This window comes from Argopecten irradians, chromosome 4, assembly GCF_041381155.1.
Source record: "Argopecten irradians isolate NY chromosome 4, Ai_NY, whole genome shotgun sequence".
In the NCBI taxonomy this organism is placed as follows: Eukaryota; Metazoa; Mollusca; class Bivalvia; order Pectinida; family Pectinidae; genus Argopecten; species Argopecten irradians.
Window position 1 is genome coordinate 15,710,323 of NC_091137.1, and position 17,760 is coordinate 15,728,082.

The 17,760-nt window shown below is 34.5% G+C and overlaps 2 protein-coding genes across 4 annotated transcripts; one reads left to right on the plus strand and one right to left on the minus strand.

The window, feature by feature from the left end:
- Positions 1–712: 712 nt before the first annotated feature.
- LOC138322120 (uncharacterized) lies at positions 713–3,657 on the minus strand. The gene is made up of 5 exons (XM_069266178.1): positions 3,645–3,657; positions 2,088–2,275; positions 1,422–1,793; positions 975–1,233; positions 713–900 (listed from the first exon to the last, which is right to left on the minus strand). Exons 1-5 carry the CDS (start codon positions 3,655–3,657, stop codon positions 713–715), a joined length of 1,020 nt encoding a protein of 339 aa, XP_069122279.1.
- A 1,942-nt stretch (positions 3,658–5,599) lies between these two features.
- On the plus strand, positions 5,600–13,824 carry LOC138320739 (flavin-containing monooxygenase 5-like). 3 transcript variants are annotated; one of them, XM_069263910.1, is made up of 7 exons: positions 5,600–5,744; positions 7,313–7,455; positions 8,015–8,229; positions 8,809–9,108; positions 9,691–10,245; positions 10,553–10,718; positions 12,628–13,824. In XM_069263910.1, exons 2-7 carry the CDS (start codon positions 7,347–7,349, stop codon positions 12,873–12,875), a joined length of 1,593 nt encoding a protein of 530 aa, XP_069120011.1. In that variant the 5' UTR covers positions 5,600–5,744; positions 7,313–7,346; the 3' UTR covers positions 12,876–13,824. The 3 variants fall into 3 exon arrangements, with proteins under 3 accessions (XP_069120011.1, XP_069120013.1, XP_069120012.1); XM_069263912.1 differs by having other exon boundaries at positions 5,606–5,744; positions 7,335–7,455; XM_069263911.1 differs by having other exon boundaries at positions 5,624–5,708.
- The last annotated feature ends 3,936 nt before the right edge of the window (positions 13,825–17,760 follow it).

Here is a 17,760-nt window from a genome sequence, read left to right on the forward strand (position 1 = left end):
CTGTTTTTAATCAGAATCACTATAAATAATGCTTCTGTTCAACAGTACATCATGAAATACTTAGTTCATTGATAAAATAATAACCACAGATTTTATGCACTACAGAGTCCTTCAATGTACAGCACAACTATTTTCCTTTTGCATTATCAATCATCACATAGTTCAACAACACTATTTTCACCAATTCAATTATCACAGTCACTCACTGAGAATCCTCCTAGCTTTTACTGTGGCCCAGTGCCTGAATGCTGCATTGTAGTCCATTTCTCCTTCCTTTCCATCAATGCTGAGACGGAGAAGGTGGTCCAGTGATCTGGCACTAAGTCTGTTCCTCAGGCAAGACTTGATCAGGTTCTGTCTAGAGAATCCTCTCTCGCAGTCGACGGTTGATACCGGAAGTACCAGAAATCTCCTACACATAGCTGCTACAACTGGGAAAATGTCATTGCACCTAATGTTTAGCTGTGCCACATCAAAAACTAACTTGACTCCCTGACTGCCTCTAACTACCTGTGCATTGACGTAAGCCTCAAATCCTATCAACTCCTGTTCTAAACAACTTGCATCTCCTAAAACACACTTTCCAAAATACTCAACCACAGTACTTAAAACCTCACAGTCAACTTTCTTCTCTGCAACTGGACTCAAAACCTGAGAAATAGCAGTCATGACCCTAGAATCAGCCCTATCGCTAAACCTCTCCCTCAAACTACTAACAGTGTGAGTGACAAAACTGGTCACAAGCAGAGACAGCCCCATTCCTCTGACCTACACTATCCCTAATTGTATGTCCCTTGAACTCAAACTGGCAAGTGTCATCATCACCTAGAACAGGCTCACTAGGAACAGCTGCGAGAAACTCCTTCAAAACTGGGCCAGACTTTGAATCACGAAGATCCTCTAAGACAGAAATGGTGGATGTTAAGAGTGGTTCAACCTCAGAAAACTCAACCCAGACTTCTGAAAACACTTACTAAGGACAGAGAGATGTTTCAGAACATCAGACAAGAAGTGGGCACAGTACAGAAACTTGTAGTTAGAAACTGGCTTATGGAGACTGAGAGACTTGGCAGAATTTTCCTCAAGGAACACTGACAGCATAGCAGAGTAATTCCTAACTAAAGCATGGACACTTCCCTCAAAACTGAGCCACCTAGTATGAAACACCTGTTTAAACCTACTATGACCAACACCATCTAACACTGTCTGAATTCTTTCAAGAGATGCCATGTGCTTAGGAGAGAAATGAAAGTATTTGAATATAGAATTCGAAATTTCCTAAATTTCACTAAGTAGCGTACCTTGTCTGTCCCAAAACCACAACCAAGAGCCAACCTGTGAGCATTACAGTGAACTGAAAGTAGGCCTGGACACACTTCCTTAAGTCTAGTGACAACACCTGACCTACAACCAACAATTACTGCAGCACCATCTGTAGCCATACCAACAAACTTACTAGTATCTAAGCCTTTCTCCCTAAGCACCTGAAGAACCTCACCAGTGATTGCATCAGCATTAGCCTGAGACATTTGCCTAACCGCAAGAAAGTATGACTTTGGGATCCACCTACCACTATTCTCCTCCAATATGCGTATATATACCAAAAGATTCTGATGCACAGAGATATCTGTAGATTCATCTATCATAATACTGAACAACTCTGACTTCCTAATCCTATCAACTAACCTATCCTCTAAGACCTTAGCAAGGGAAGGCTGAAACTCCTCTACAGACTGGTTGTGAGTGTAAGATGCATGGTTGTTCCGGTGCAAATCTCGTAACTGCTCAACGCCCTGTGAAATTCAAATAATGAATTTAATCAGTTACATAATTATGATTATCATAATCACTTAAATGTACATGTATGTTATATTGCAGTCTACACAATCCATGGTTATCTTTAGATCAGGACATTGAAAGCAATGTTTCAAATTTTTATACCTAGGCCTGATTATAATCATTTTGATAAACATGTATGTAGAATTAAAGAATCTTAGATCTTACTATATATATTTAATGATATTTTTTTAAATTTTATTTCAATTTGCATTAAAAAAAACCATTTCCTATTTCAATGAAATACCTACCTGTTCAATGCAAAGTCCATTTAATTTCACTGCTGTGGAGTTGGGTAAGTCGTTGACAGCAGCAAAGAATACATTCCGAAGGGCAGCAATAACAGCATTTTTGTTTTTGCTGACAGCAGCCGCTCTGGCAGTATCTAAATCCTTACCAAGGTTGATAATCTCCAGTGCACGGACATGACTGTTGTTGCCTAAAAATATTTTATAATCCTAATCAAAATTCATTTATACTTATTTATATTTGTACTATTTTTTTCCTTTTTTATCACGCATAAGATTAGATTATATCATTCTATTAAAAATAATAACTAGAATAAAGTTGAGTTATTGTATGATTCAATTCATTAAAATTTTTTTTAAACAATTTTATTTATAGAAATATCAAATATTTGTATATATATATATATATATCAAAATGTCCCATAGCATGACAAAGGGTTACATTGTGTGTTCAGTTCATTTCAAAATATTTTAGAAATAATTTAGATAATAATATAATTAAATTTCAATAGTAGGAGGACAAAGTGATAGAAATTACTTAAACATTGATCTATTATCAATAATTGTAATGAAATCATAGCTTCTTGAGTCGGCTATTATAAATATATCAGAGATATAAAGGTACGTACACTATACTTTGATCATCTTACAATATTTCCCCTGATTCTTCTTTCAAATTGTCTTTGGTTTGCTCTTAAGAAATAAAGGGAATATTTAAAGTAGACCGTCCCTTCTGGTTTCCTCTCATGGATTTCGTTCATTTTTTGATATTTTGATTTTATGTATACCCTGATCACAAAAACCACATAAAAATCATCTGTCAACGGGTTAATTTTTCTTCCAGGGTTGCTTAAAGATATGTACTAATGACATAAAATTCCGGATTTTAAGGACTTTTGAATAAATAATATTTCCTCTGTGTAACATCCCTTAACATATACAGAATATGCACGTAACATGTTCATACCTTCGGTAGGTGATATAGAATTCATAAATATATCAAATAAGCTGGGTTTTTCACAATTAAACGAAATATCATTATTAAAAATTAAATCCGGACCCAATTTTTGTGAAAAATTGCATTTTTTTCTTAATTGATCTCAAGAAAAATCGATTTTTTTTTTATAATTTCAATGAAGATTGACTTATTTGCAGTAAGAAAAACCAATAAAAAGTATACCTCACAACATTATTTTACAAAATATCACGGATTTGCTGTCTAATGCCCCTTAACTTTTCGCCTGAAAATGTTAAAGTGAATAGTCGGGCAAAGAAAACCAGTCTAAATGCGTTCATTGGCCTTCCAAAAGTTCTCACATATTAATACAACGGTCAAGTTCTGCCTACGTTTCCAAGTTCTGACCATTGAAATAAAGAAAAGTTGAAAGCATTGAAAGCGAGGCTGCGTGGAAATGTAACCACGGACTTAGTCAGCCGGGAGGACATTTTAGCATTCGTATACTTTAAATTAATTTCTACTTACGTAGACAGACTTTGACGAGAAAGTTTATTTTTCTATTCCATAAGAAATTATACTGGATACATTCACACCATTTTTACCGACTTTAGTCATCCTTGCCCGACTGTTCACTTTAAGAATAGGCGAATCCGTAGCACTTTTCAACGTTTTATGTTATTCATTTATCCATGTTAATTTTCTATATTTATTACATTATTGGAGCATACAAGATAACACAATTACATATATTAATGATTTTATTTTTTTATTATATAAAATATAACAAACCAGTTTTCAAGCTATATGTTGGCCTTACTTCAAACTTCCAAAAAGAGTCTAATTCAGCAGAAAATACATCAGCTTTTTCTGAGACAAATATTTGCTCTGTGTGATACTGTATTAAAATGGACTATTTTCCGTAATGGCATCTTTCAAATTATAAGTAAAGGTTTTAATACAAAATAAAATGAAAAAAATTTCCAGCAATTTTATTTCTGTATTTTGTTTGTCCGTTTCCGGACGAAAATTAGTATAGCGGTATCGAAACTCGAATGTTTCATTCAAAAACACCATTAACTTCCTTCGGCATCCATATACAGTGTAAATTTATTTCTGTTCTGCAAAAAGATAGATATACAATTATAACGATAATGGTCATTCATTTGTCACTACTGACGTGAAAGTTTCAATTCAATTCTTTATGGGTATTTTACAATTACATACACGTAGTTCTTCAACAGCAATATAAACAACAGAACAGAAGCAACAGCATGAACGAATATAAGGTGGTCCACTCTCCTCAGTTCAAGGGACTGTTTTATGAACAGGCACAACTGCTGTATAAATTTTAAATTACCGATCGTTAGCTAACTTATCCAAGTCCGATAGATCTCCATTAGCAATACGCAATCTCCGAAGAGGTGGCATATTGTTTCTGGTGCTTCACTAATAAAAAAGATGTTGAGCAGTGATTTTGAATTCAATTGTCACTATCAAAAATGAAATATCTATCTAACTTCTTGCTCCTATTTTTCTTTTCCTCCTTCTTTCTCTCTTCTTCTTTTTTTCTTTTTTCTTTACTCATGTTTTCATTGGGTTTTCATTATTTTTCATATAAGAATATACATTGTATCTACATTTAATTCTTATTCTTCTCAATCTCTTCTTTCTATTTCATCCCATTATCCCTTCTTTCCTGCCCAATGCTTTGTTCTTTATTTTATTTTTCCCTCCCTCCTCCCTCTCTATCAAAAAACCCAAACAATGTAATTATACTGATGAATGAAATAATGACAGAGTGAAAGATGTGCATGAAAGATAACTGTATTAATATATTTCATGATTATGTGATTAATGTAAAATCGATATATTGTTTGATAAAAAAATATACCGTCTTGACAGAGTTGCATGAAGAATGTCGATTTTCTCTCAAGTTTTATCATATTAGTTGATTCATAAGGGCTGAGATGGAGTACATCATACAAAAGGGATAAAATTGACTAAAATTTCAAAAATCTTCTGCTCTACTCACAGATGTGGAAGAATCAAATACTCTTCCTAGATAGTGTAAATGGTGCTGCGGGGAGGTTTTCATTTAGAAATTTAAATCATTTCGAAAATTTCTGCCCCAACTATCTTTATTACGCTTCTTTTCAAAAAGACCATTTTTGGCTGGAAAAGAACTATAACTATACGTTACTTGAAACAAATGAGGCTTTTTTGTGAAATGTATATTGGCATTAAAAGTGAACGTCTAAAGTTTATCTCCATCAAAACTTGCTCTATATCATCGATAAGAAGTTTTTACAATGTGCTTTAGCTAATTAAATGCACTTTTCTAATAATGTGAAAGCAGGTTCGGAAAGTAGTATACTCAAGAAGATTTTTTAAACGAATTCACTACAATGTCAGAAAAGATTTCACCGTTTACATGAAATAAAAAAAAAATATCGTTATAAGGCCTTTCTGTGTATGTTTTGTGCCACGGTTATGCCCCTTTAACCGAGTTCACCAGAACTACACTCATGTTTACGTTTTATGCGGTGGTGTAGTTATCCCCCTTTGACGCCTCATACATGTAATGTAAACATATGTACACGACTACATGCTGAAGTACACGGACTACGAGTTAACCATGCTGTAACAACGGTTGACACAAACGACAGGTGCTATATTTCACGTGAATCAGTTTCAGCAAGCAGGTAAATACGATTAGGTCCATTCGTTGACTACTGGTCTGCATGGACGTCGACATACACATACACTTTAATAAACATATAGGCCTATCCACATGTATCAGTGCATTGTGACCTAAATAAATACATGTGTGGAAGGCCTGTACTGTGTACAGTTGTACTTTAGTCGTTTAGACCACCCACGACCTTTTCAATTAACATGTCTTTCTAATATTACATTAATTTGTTAAGTTAATTATCAGCATCCTAAATACTGACCTGCGCGAACTACATGTACATTTGTATGTTACGTACACGTACACATCATTGATATCAGATCTACATTGTATGCTTCTGGGTCAAATCAATCGAAGGCTGTATTTGATGGAAAATAACCAGGCTGCTAATTCACTGTTATGTTTACTGGTATTGAAAAACCGTTACCTTTCCCGTGATTTCAGAAATTATTGTCACAGATCTGCATTTGAATGCCTACAATTGACAAAATGTACATGTAATATATTTTATGAAGACTTTGACATTTAAAGCCTTCCGATCGTCTTTGTGTATTCCTCAGATTATGTTATATTAAACTATCGCTGTAACACCACAGCATTGTTGATTTTTTTGAGAAATAATATTTGAAAACTTTTATTATGAATCATCACAGTTCAATGATGAGTGGAGAATGTTAAGATCACTGATTACGATGTTGAGATAATGACATATTTACCTTTACGGGTGATAGGCCTAGTCCTAAATGTCAATGTCATTTATATTGTGACGTCACGTTTTCGCACAATACATGTATTAGATCCGATGTAAATAAAAGTGATATCAATTAATGCTTATAACTATTTTTTCAGACTACTTGACAAAAGAGAATATGTTTAAACGTACAAATTCCACCGATTTCCAAGGGGATTTTCCAACACCATACGCAAAGTCGATGTTTCTATTGTAATGTCACGATAACGTTGAGTTTTCGCGTCATTCTTGGATGTTTTTTTCTTCGTAGAGGTACGAAGAAACATAAAAGGTCAATCAGACAGTCTGATTTACAATAAAAGTATGAAAAAAAAAAAAAAAAGAAAATGATTATTGACAAATGAAAAACAAAAGTCGAAATTCTCTTGGTGACATTTTTTCAGTATTCAACATACAAATATTGACTTTTTGTAGGGAAATACGAGGGGATTGTTAAACCTGAGAAAGGTGATATTACTGGAGGCCGAACCTTTCAAACAATCCTCGTATTCACTTACAAAAAGTCATTAATTGTTTTTGTTATATGAAACGATACAAGTTTTGCTATTTGAAACAATTTTGAAGCAAGGACAGCGCAATAACCATAATTGAAAAAAATCAAAATCTTCATCCACGTATCATCTGAAGGTATTTGTACCTAACTTTAACTTGGCCCTTTTCAGACCAGTAACAGTTTAACCTCAGAAACTGCCTAACTTTAGGCCTTTTTCAGACCAGTAACAGTTTGACCTCAGAAGACTGCCTAAATTTAACTAGATCCTTTTTTTTCAGATAAGTAATAGTTTGACTTCAGAAGACTGCCTAACTTTAACCAGGCCTTTTTTCAGATCTGGAACAATTTTACCTTAGTAGACTGTGACAATGAAGGAAGTGGCCGTTATAGGGGCAGGGGCCAGTGGTCTCACTGCCATCAAGTGTTGTTTGGACGAAGGGCTGGTACCCACGTGCTTCGAAAGAACCAGTGACATAGGTAAGCACATTGTATTACATGGGTGTTTGTTTGTTTGTTTGGTTTGCTTTATTATATTTAACAGCCAGGGTCATGTAAGGACATGGTGTATTGCGGGTATGAAGTGCGAGGTGCGTGTTTTGGGAGTTCAGCATATTCGTGTTGTGTCTTCTTGTAATGTGGAACAATTGCCTTTTCATAGTGCTATATCACTGAAGCATGCTGCAAAAAAAAAAAAAAAAAAAAAAACACCAAGCAACCCGATCTACCATGTCACATTATACTGTCTGACAACGGGCAAACGAGTCGTTCAACCTCCTTACTGCTGAACGCTAAGCAGGAGCAGACACTACCACTTTTATAGATTATGGCATGTGTTTGCCAGAGGACAGAACCCAGAGCCTACCTTTCATGGGCGAGCGCTCAACTGAAGGCCAAAAAAGAGGCATTGTCAAGGGAGACGTTAGGAAGAAAAAAGTTTGTTAACAATAAGAGAAGATATCAATCAAATTCACATTCAAATCACGCTCCATCATTTTGGTGAATGCAAAGGTATAATAATTAATTTGTATATTTGCAGGCGGGCTGTGGAACTACACGGATGATATAAGAGATGACCAGGCGTGTGTGATGAAGTCGACAGTCATTAACACCAGTAAAGAGATGATGTGTTATAGTGACTTCCCAATCCCAGAGGAATTTCCTATGTATATGCACAACAAGTATGTCAAGCGGTACTTCCAAATGTACGCGGACAACTTCAAACTGGCCAAGTACATTCAGTTACACACCGAGGTAAGTTCTGTTTGAGCTGGTTCTCATTATCATGATATTTGTGATGAAGGTCTATTAATGAAAGAGAAATCAAAGACACTGTTGATCAGGAGTTGGATGGAGATTCTGTTTTAGTTCTGATCTTGCCTGATCGTTCCCTTGTTGCCATCAGGTTCTTATTTGAGATGATTGTAACAAGAGTTGCCATTATAATCAAAACGTTTGTTTCTTACTTTTGAATAGTTTTGTTATTTGTCAGAATATGAATACAAAGCTTTTTCAGGCAAATGTGGTAACCTTTCTTGTCGGACTTGGTATAATATTATGGACTCAAATGTTTACTGTAGATAAAAAAACTAAGTTTACAATTTTTTTAGGTATTTATGTATTGTTTTTCCGAATGGCCAGCAAAACGGCAATAGAGTGGGTCAAAAGTTCGCATCGTTTTCCATTGTTTTCATTGATTGATTCAAAAGTCGAATTTGAAATATAATAGTTTAGGGACAAAAACAGAATGCTTAAAGTTGGGCATGGAGATACTTACCTACATGATACGGTGGGCTGCGGATTTTAACTCAACACGAAACTCTTTTTCTGAAGGTATTGTCCATAAAACAAGCCGAGGATTTCGACAGTAATGGACAATGGATCATTACAACTCGCGACAAAAAGACAAAAAACGAAGTCACCAAGACTTTTGACGCTGTGTTGGTGTGCACAGGCCACCATGCCAGTACGAACAAACCGGATTTCCCGGGACTTTCTAAATTTAAAGGCAAGGTTCTGCACTCGCACGACTATAAGACGCCTCATGATTACCTGGATCAAAGGGTTGTCATCATAGGGATTGGGAATTCTGGAGGTGACGCAGCCGTGGAACTTAGTCACGTGACTTCTCAGGTAAGCTTCTCTAATTAAAGAATAAAGATAAAAATAGAATTTAATTTTTAATTAGATCACGCAAAGGTAACATATAGTGATGCAGCTTTCATTCATTCATTAGATTAATTGATATTGGTAAATATATCCTATAAATATAATTAGTTATATAAGCCTTATACGCTCTACTAATCCATGCTTTATGGATACATCTTTCGCCTTTACCGTTATGAAGTATGGTCTATGTGTGAAAATTCGTATTAGCAATAAGGATAACTACAATCATAGTATAATGTATAATATAAAGAATAATTTGGTTTGTTAGTTGTAACTCCTAAAATAAATGGAATTGAAGAATGCTGTCAAAGTGCATATTTAGTCGATCCTGAGCATATGTTCGGCTAGATACCAAATATATTTAAAGACAGGATTTGTCAATATTTTCCAATGTATTCTGCATGTTATGTATACGCGTGAGGATATTTGGTGTGAGCATATTTTCTTTTTTTCATTAATATTCTATGCCATGAAAATGGGATGGTGCTGCACCCTCTAGTTATATACTTGACTAAATAAGTATATTTATTGTGCATGTATTTGCAGGTTTTCCTCAGCACAAGACGGGGTAGTTGGGTACTGAACCGTATAGGTCCAAACGGTCTACCTGTTGACATGGCATTTTCCTCCAGGTTGATGACGTCTATGTTGAAAATCATCCCGATGTCTATCCTAGAATCGATGGCACGTTCTCAGGTGAACAAAAGATTCGACCATGCAGCCTATTCATTACAGCCAGAGCATTCCTTCTTTAGCCAGCATCCTATGGTCAACGACGAACTGCCTAATCGTATTGCCAGTGGCTCGGTCAGAATCAAAACAGATATCAAATGTTTCACGGAGAATGGCGTGGAATTCACAGATGGAACAAAAGAAAATAATATTGACGCTGTGATTCTTGCTACTGGCTATGTGTTCGGGTTCCCTTTCATTGATAAGTCCGTCATTGATGTTCAGGACAACCGCATAGAACTATTCAAATACATGTTTCCACCAAACCTTAAAAAGTCCACCATTGCCATCGTCGGTTGTGTACAGCCAATTGGTGCATTGATGCCAATATCCGAACTTCAATGTCGACTTGCAACCAGGGTGTTCAAGGTAATGTAAAACCAACAGAATTCGATCATGCAATTACTGGTAAAATAACTGATGGAGACGTACTGATTAAGTTATTTTCTTGTATTCTGTACTTTAGCAGGATAATAGTGACTGAACAATGAACATTCTTTTATATGTGCAGCTTTCCAGTGGATGGCAAATTTAATCAGATAAAACCAATAGTTTCTTGATCTTTATATAAAAGACAAATGGAAAATTTGTAGAAGAATCTTACACCTTTGATTGTAATATATTTAAATATGTTACTGTCCAGGGATGAGTGTTTAAATATAAATATATTGTGTAGGGCGATGTGGTGTTACCATCTAGGGATGAGATGTGGGCCGACATTCGAGGGAAGGAAGAGATGATGAGACGGAGATATGTGAAATCTAAACGCCACACCATACAAGTAGACTGGATTCCTTTTATGGACGAGCTCGCCACATTGAATGGCTGTAAACCAGACCTTAGTAAGTATACACTTTATTGATACCATCACTTACGATAAAATACCATTAAATAAAATGGCTGTAAACCAGACCTTAGTAAGTATACACTCTTATTGATACATACCATCACTTACGATAAAATACCATTAAATAAAATGGCTGTAAACAGACCTTAGTAAGTATACACTTTATTGATACCATCACTTACGATAATGAATACCATTAAATAAAATGGCTGTAAACCAGACCTTAGTAAGTATACACTTTATTGATACCATCACTTACGATAAAATACCATTAAATAAAATGGCTGTAAACCAGACCTTAGTAAGTATACACTTTATTGATACCATCACTTACGATAAAATACCATAAATAAAATGGCTGTAAACCAGACCTTAGTAAGTATACACTTTATTGATACCATCACTTACGATAAAATACCATTAAATAAAATGGCTGTAAACCAGACCTTAGTAAGTATACACTTTATTGATTCCATCACTTACGATAAAATACCATAAATAAAATGGCGGTAAACCAGACCTTATTAAATATACACTTTATTGATACCATCACTTACGATAAGTATAACTTCTCAAGTTCTACCAGTCCGATTTAGCTGAAACTTACATGAAATGATCCTGACATGGTACCGACAAAGTGTTGTTATTTTTTGAGTCGATCCGAAATCCAAGATGGCAGCCACAGCCGTCATCTTGAAAAAACATTTTGAACTTCTCAAGTTCTACCAATTCGATTTGGCTGAAACTTGCATGAAATAATCCTGACATGGTACCGACAAAGTGTTGTTATTTTTCGTGTCGATCCGAAATCCAAGATGGTCGCCACAGCCGCCATCTTGAAAACACATTTTGAACTTCTTCTGAAGTTTTACCGTTACTATTTGGCTGAAACTTGTATGAAATGATCCTGACATGGTCCCGAAAAAGTGTTGTTATTTTTCGTGTCGATCCAAAATCCAATATGGTCGCCACAGCCGCCATCTTGAAAACACATTTTGAACTTCTTCTCAAGTTCTACCGGAACTATTTGGCTGAAACTTGCATGAAATGATTCTGACATGGTCCCGACAAAGTGTTGTTACATCTCTGGTTGATCCCAAATCGAAGATGGCTACCATGACACTACATCTAATTAATTTCCTATGTGATTATTGCCAAGGTAGTCAGATGTCCGTTAAGGCCCTTGGGCCTCTCGTTTTTTACGTGACAACAAATACAAACATCAAATAAGACATATGACATGGGTTTTCCACATTTAGCCCTCTTAAAATATTAAACTAGAATGATATATTATGTATCCACTGCCTATTATATTAATGGTTGACATATTTTACACCCCCCTTATATTGTTGTTTGTTTTCACCTGTCTTTGTCATTCCGTTCAACCGTGTATCGAATACCAAACTATAATCTCAATAATGGTATCAGATTTTGGATGTTTGAAATGTCATTGCCACATTCGACAGTTTTTAATTCTCCAAAGCCACATTCAGCATCCGGCCATGCATAATGGTCCATAAGGAATTTTGAAAGTGTTTTGGAGTTCCACGGTCTTAATTTTTGGAATCTGTTTCTATTAAAAATATTAAATCAGATTCTTTGCTTAGAACGTTGTTTTGATTTGCGACTCCGTTGTGTCATTCGAACTCATTGGATATTACGTTGACCCCGAATCCAATCTAGCAATCGTATGTTAGGTGTTTTCACAAAGAACACTTACTCTAACAGTAAACACCAGGGTTTTATTCTCCGTGTCCTTTCTTAGGAATAAAATATATTTTTATCCATTTATCCTATCCAGTCTTTGTGTATTTGTTTTCTATTTAATGATCGGCATAAGTAATGTTTTAAAATAATCTTGAACAATAAACAATTTTTGTTCTAAACTTATCATCCACTTACAGAGCTGTTGCTTCGGCATGATCCACAGCTTGCGATGAAGTGTATGTTCGGACCGTGTACCCCTTACCAGTTCAGACTGGAGGGACCGGGGAAATGGAGCGGTGCTAGAAACGCGATCTTCACGCAGTTTGACCGTACCATGAGCTGCCTGAAGACGAGACCGTTAGGATTTGAGCCGAAAAAGTCTCGAGGAATATTGCTGTTCTTTCTAGTCGTACTGCTTGCTGTTATGTATAAACTGTTCTTCTAAGTTTCAGAAGGGCTTGAAATAGTCTTTAACTAGATAATGATAATGTGTGCCGGTTGATGAGTGTGACGGTAACATACATAGACATAAACGACATTGGATAAATAATAGTTGTTGAAAATATTATATAGATGTGTTCATTTGACTATTGTTGTATCAGTATTTTGATCTAAATTATGTTTAGATTAAGTACGGGTCTGTTGTTGGATGGATATTTACTTGTTGTCATTTAATTTTTTAATTGTTAGAAATAGACTGTTACTTTATGTTTATCAAAATATATGTTTTTATTGTTTTAACTTTACATTAATTTTGCTAATTAAGTGAATGATTGTATTATTTGAAATATAAATTTTCCAAGTATGCTAATGAACAAAATGTGGAAATCTGCTTTATTCTTGGTAATCTATACGTTTCTATTTCCGGTATATTTATTATTAGCATTACTCCACCGGGCCCAATTTCATCAGTATAACTTCGAGTAAGCAAAGGTCTTAACTTCATATTATCTGAAGGGGAACATTACGATAGCTGACCTTTTAAAATCAGAAATTTCTCTAACTCCAGGTACGATAAATGTCTCTAAATGGATTTTTTTTCTCAGTAAATGAATTTTCTCATGTTAAGGAAATGTATAAAATGTATTCAGGGATATCAATTATTAACCTATTGTGTTTGTATACCCCGGTTTACTGAGGACTTGTATCATAATAATAGATCGGGGGCTATTGTTTTCGTTCGTGGTATTATGACAATCAGTCGATCTATTATAAAACATATTTAACATGTAGTTTATTTACACAATGTTAATGATATAATGGATGATAATAATGAGAAATGTTATTTTGAAGCAACTCTTGCCGAAATGTACAAATACCAATCTTCTGATGTAACAGAATGACATGTGTTAATGGATGTGTACCATTATTATTTAGTACTTCAAGTCAACGACTTTATTTAATGATGTTTGCATAATTGGTGGATTGAAATTAACCAGAGATACACGGAATATCAGTTTGTAGAATATCATAAACAACAATCTATTCCAATACAAAACAACTGTTAACCAGCTTATCTTTGCCTGTAGGGGTAGAAGTCTTCATCATGACTTAAATCGTCGTAAAAGTAGTTATAAAAGCGCGAAATATGTTTCGTTTACACTATATTTGTGCTGTCTGACTCATAACTCATTTATTTTTAAATGAACAGTGATTTCTGAGAATAAATAATTAAGAATTAATTTATAAAATAATGCTGCTTATACTTTGAAACGATACATGTATCTGCTGTTACCTAGCAGTGATTAATCTTAAAACAATTTGCTGAAGAACGAATGTGACTATTGGTATGATGTATGCATTTTAAGACAATGAATTCTTCCATTAAATCCTCTTTGTAATGGTGCTACCAAATCAATTATCATTTTATTGAATTGATCTCGTGATGCATTGTTTTAATTACATTGAAAAAAAATAATAATTGTGATTATGTATATAATTTCTATTGTTTATAATATTGGATGTTTACATTAGAGCAGGGATAGATCAAGCATAACTTTTCACCTCTGTGAATAACTTAGTAGTTGTTATGACATTTACTGCTTTGTCAGATATGAAATATTCTATACGTTATCCTTTCCGTATTCAATAGAACAAATTCCTAAATAGTAAAACACTATTGTTTTTATATATGTTTGTTTATCGCAGATTACAATAACCATATACCTTACTTTACCAATGTATTTGACACTGTGGTGAAAATATCTATTACAGACGAAATATAGATTTTTAAATACATTTACCTGTCATTATAGTAAATAGACCTGTCATTAGAAGATAAAACGGCGTAGAAGGAAAATATCTACATATTCTTTGAACTGTCATAATGTTTTGTAAACTTAATGATTAAAGATAATTCCCTACAATATTGCGCTTAATATTCGTTTTCTTGTATTATATTTGTTACTTTATTTGTAGCGGTTTGAATAAGTTATGAACATTTTGTTAATACTTAAACGAATTTGTAACTCGACGCAAAAGTAGTATGAACACATACATTTATTTTGAGAAATCGGTGTGCCAGATTTAGAAACGCTATTTATATTTCTTTATAGACTGGTGTGACTCGGCCAGGGCATATAACCTAGAGCCTTAATTCCTCGCAGGGGCGAGCGCTCAACCGAAGGCTAAAGGTGAGGCCGTGTCGAAGGAGATGTTATGAAGACGGAAGTCAGATAGGAAAAGTATAACAAATAATGTTTGTCTCATTTCTTTATATGACATATAGACCGACCAGTCCAGTGTAATAAACATTTGCATAGTACATGTTTAGGGTACAAGCACCTGAGTAAATAAATAATAAAAAAAACAGTTGTGAAAGCACATTGACTTTTCATGCATTATGACGTCGGACCTGGGGATGAAAATCTAATGTTTAAATTTTTATGGAATATGTACATTAAGTATATATGGGTCTTCTAAGGGTTTCTGAAGGAATGAGTCCTCGCAAACGCAACATGCTAATGGAACTATCGATCATTTTTACTATCGTAATGCTTCACTTTAAAGTGATGTAATAATATAAATGTCACACTGTGACCTAGTTAGCTAATCACACGTGTATATTTGGAGTGTCCTATATAGAACCGCGATGTTTTATGTACCCTGCACTTTAACACTGGTTTTCCAAGGTGAAGGTCGAGAGGACATATCTTCTATTTGTTTTGATAAGAACATATCAATCCGCTGTTACTAAATCTGTATAACACATTGTGTTCCGCTTGACCTTTTATGGTTATGTAATTTATATATATATAAATAGTTTGTGTTTATATATTTGCGAAATGAACAAGAAAGTATAAACATTTGTATGATTTCTCACCTATTAAGATGTGAATGGTGTTCTGATCATTAAATGATTATGCAACCAGTTAACCTCTCTATCCTTGAAGGTATTTGCTTTCAGTCTATTTTCAGAATTAATCAAGATATAAGATGGTGTGACCTTGGAAGGGGGATGGTTTTAAAGGTCAAATATATAGTTGCCGACACCCTTTTTAACCCAAACAACATTTAAGAATGAATTAAAAAAAGCTGCAATGTTTATCATGTGGAGAACACGAACAGGGAACATGACCTTCAGATCAAATTTCTACAACACATTAGATATAAATGGACACTTAAATTGGGTTGCAGTACACTGGCCCCAGTATCTCGTAAACAAAAGTGCAGACTTTAGTAAGTTTTTCTCCTTATGTAACTAATTTAAATATTTATGACTTAAGTAAGTTTTTTGAAATTGGACTCTGGTAAGATATATAGTCTTGATTTTTAACAGGTTTTAAGTTTAGATAGAGGAAATAGAAGTTTACATGAATTGGCCGAATTTAAATTACAAGTTATAATAGACACAACCATAACTTAACTAAAACATTATTTTTGCAGAATTTGGTAACTGTACACTAAATGGTATACTGCTGTGATTACATGGACCGTAACTGCTTCTGCAGTTTTCAAACTGTACATAACACTAGAGATTCCTATCGGAAATAAGAAAGTTATATTGTAATATATTATAAAGATGTTTATGATTATCTGAACATTAACAATTTTGTAATGGAAACTGGTATTGATCTGTAAGATATTAATTAATATCATAAAATATATATGTAAATAACGGTGATTTAGCGGTACTAACGACTTGCCGATCGTTGACTAACATTGTGATAGTATATTAATTTTAGTACGCTGCTGTAATATTTATTTGTCAATGAAAGGTTAAATTTACTTATGGATGTTGATAAGCTTATAGAAACAGATTACATTTGCATAAGGTCATGTGACGGATAGCTATATATCATTTATGTATTTTGCTGTTAGAGAATCATAAGATCTATTGTAGATACTGGTTTTGTATCGGTGCTGAATCGAACTAGACTGGGCACCAGTCTCTAGAATATTGAAAATATCACTAAATGTTGGCTTTAATATTTTGTCTCGTCTACATTTCTGATTCAAGCTTAGGGAAGATAATCTAGTACAGAACTCTGGTTAGAAAATAACTTATGGTCAGGATAGTACCACGACAGTTATGGGTACCCCAAATTCCATAATATCCATAATGCAATTTCGGATATTTGAAAATGAAACATGCATATCCGTACTGAGCAATGCCTCCTTTTATGAATATTCATAAATTAATTATGAATATTCTAACATTGTAACTTTTTAGGTCACCTGAGACGCAGGTGACCTATTCTAATCGCCTTTTGTCTGTCGTCGTCCGTCGTGCGTCGTGCGTCGTATGGCGATAAACAATTTAGTTTTTCGACTTCTTCTCCAAAACTATTGAACCAAATTTGTTGAAATTTTGCAGAAACCTTTCATAGCCAAAGGTGAACCAAAATTGTGAATTATATGGTCCTAGCCTCTCGGGGGCCTGAGGGGTGGGGCCAAAAGGGGTCAAATAGGCTAAAACTTCAAAAATCTTCTTCTGAAATTCCAGAAATGGTAAAATCCAATACTCTTCATAGATTGAAAGGTCTTGAGGTCCTTTACAAAAATTGTGAATTATATGACCCTGGGGTCTCACGTTCCTCCCTGGGGAGGGGGTCAAGGTTACTATAGTTTAAATTTGGAAAAATATATTTTTGAGCATTATTTGGTCATTTATAATAGGAAATGAGTCAAACTTTGTTAGAATTATTAGCCTGAGATAGTGTTTTAACATCATATTCATATTGGTCCTGGCCGACCCCCAGGGACCAGAGGGCGGGGCCAAAATTGGTCAAAGTGGCTAAAATCTCAAAAGTCTCCTTCTGAATTCACAAATTTGATGGAACCAAATACTCTTCATAGATTGGAAGGTCTTTTTAAGGCCCTTTTCAAAA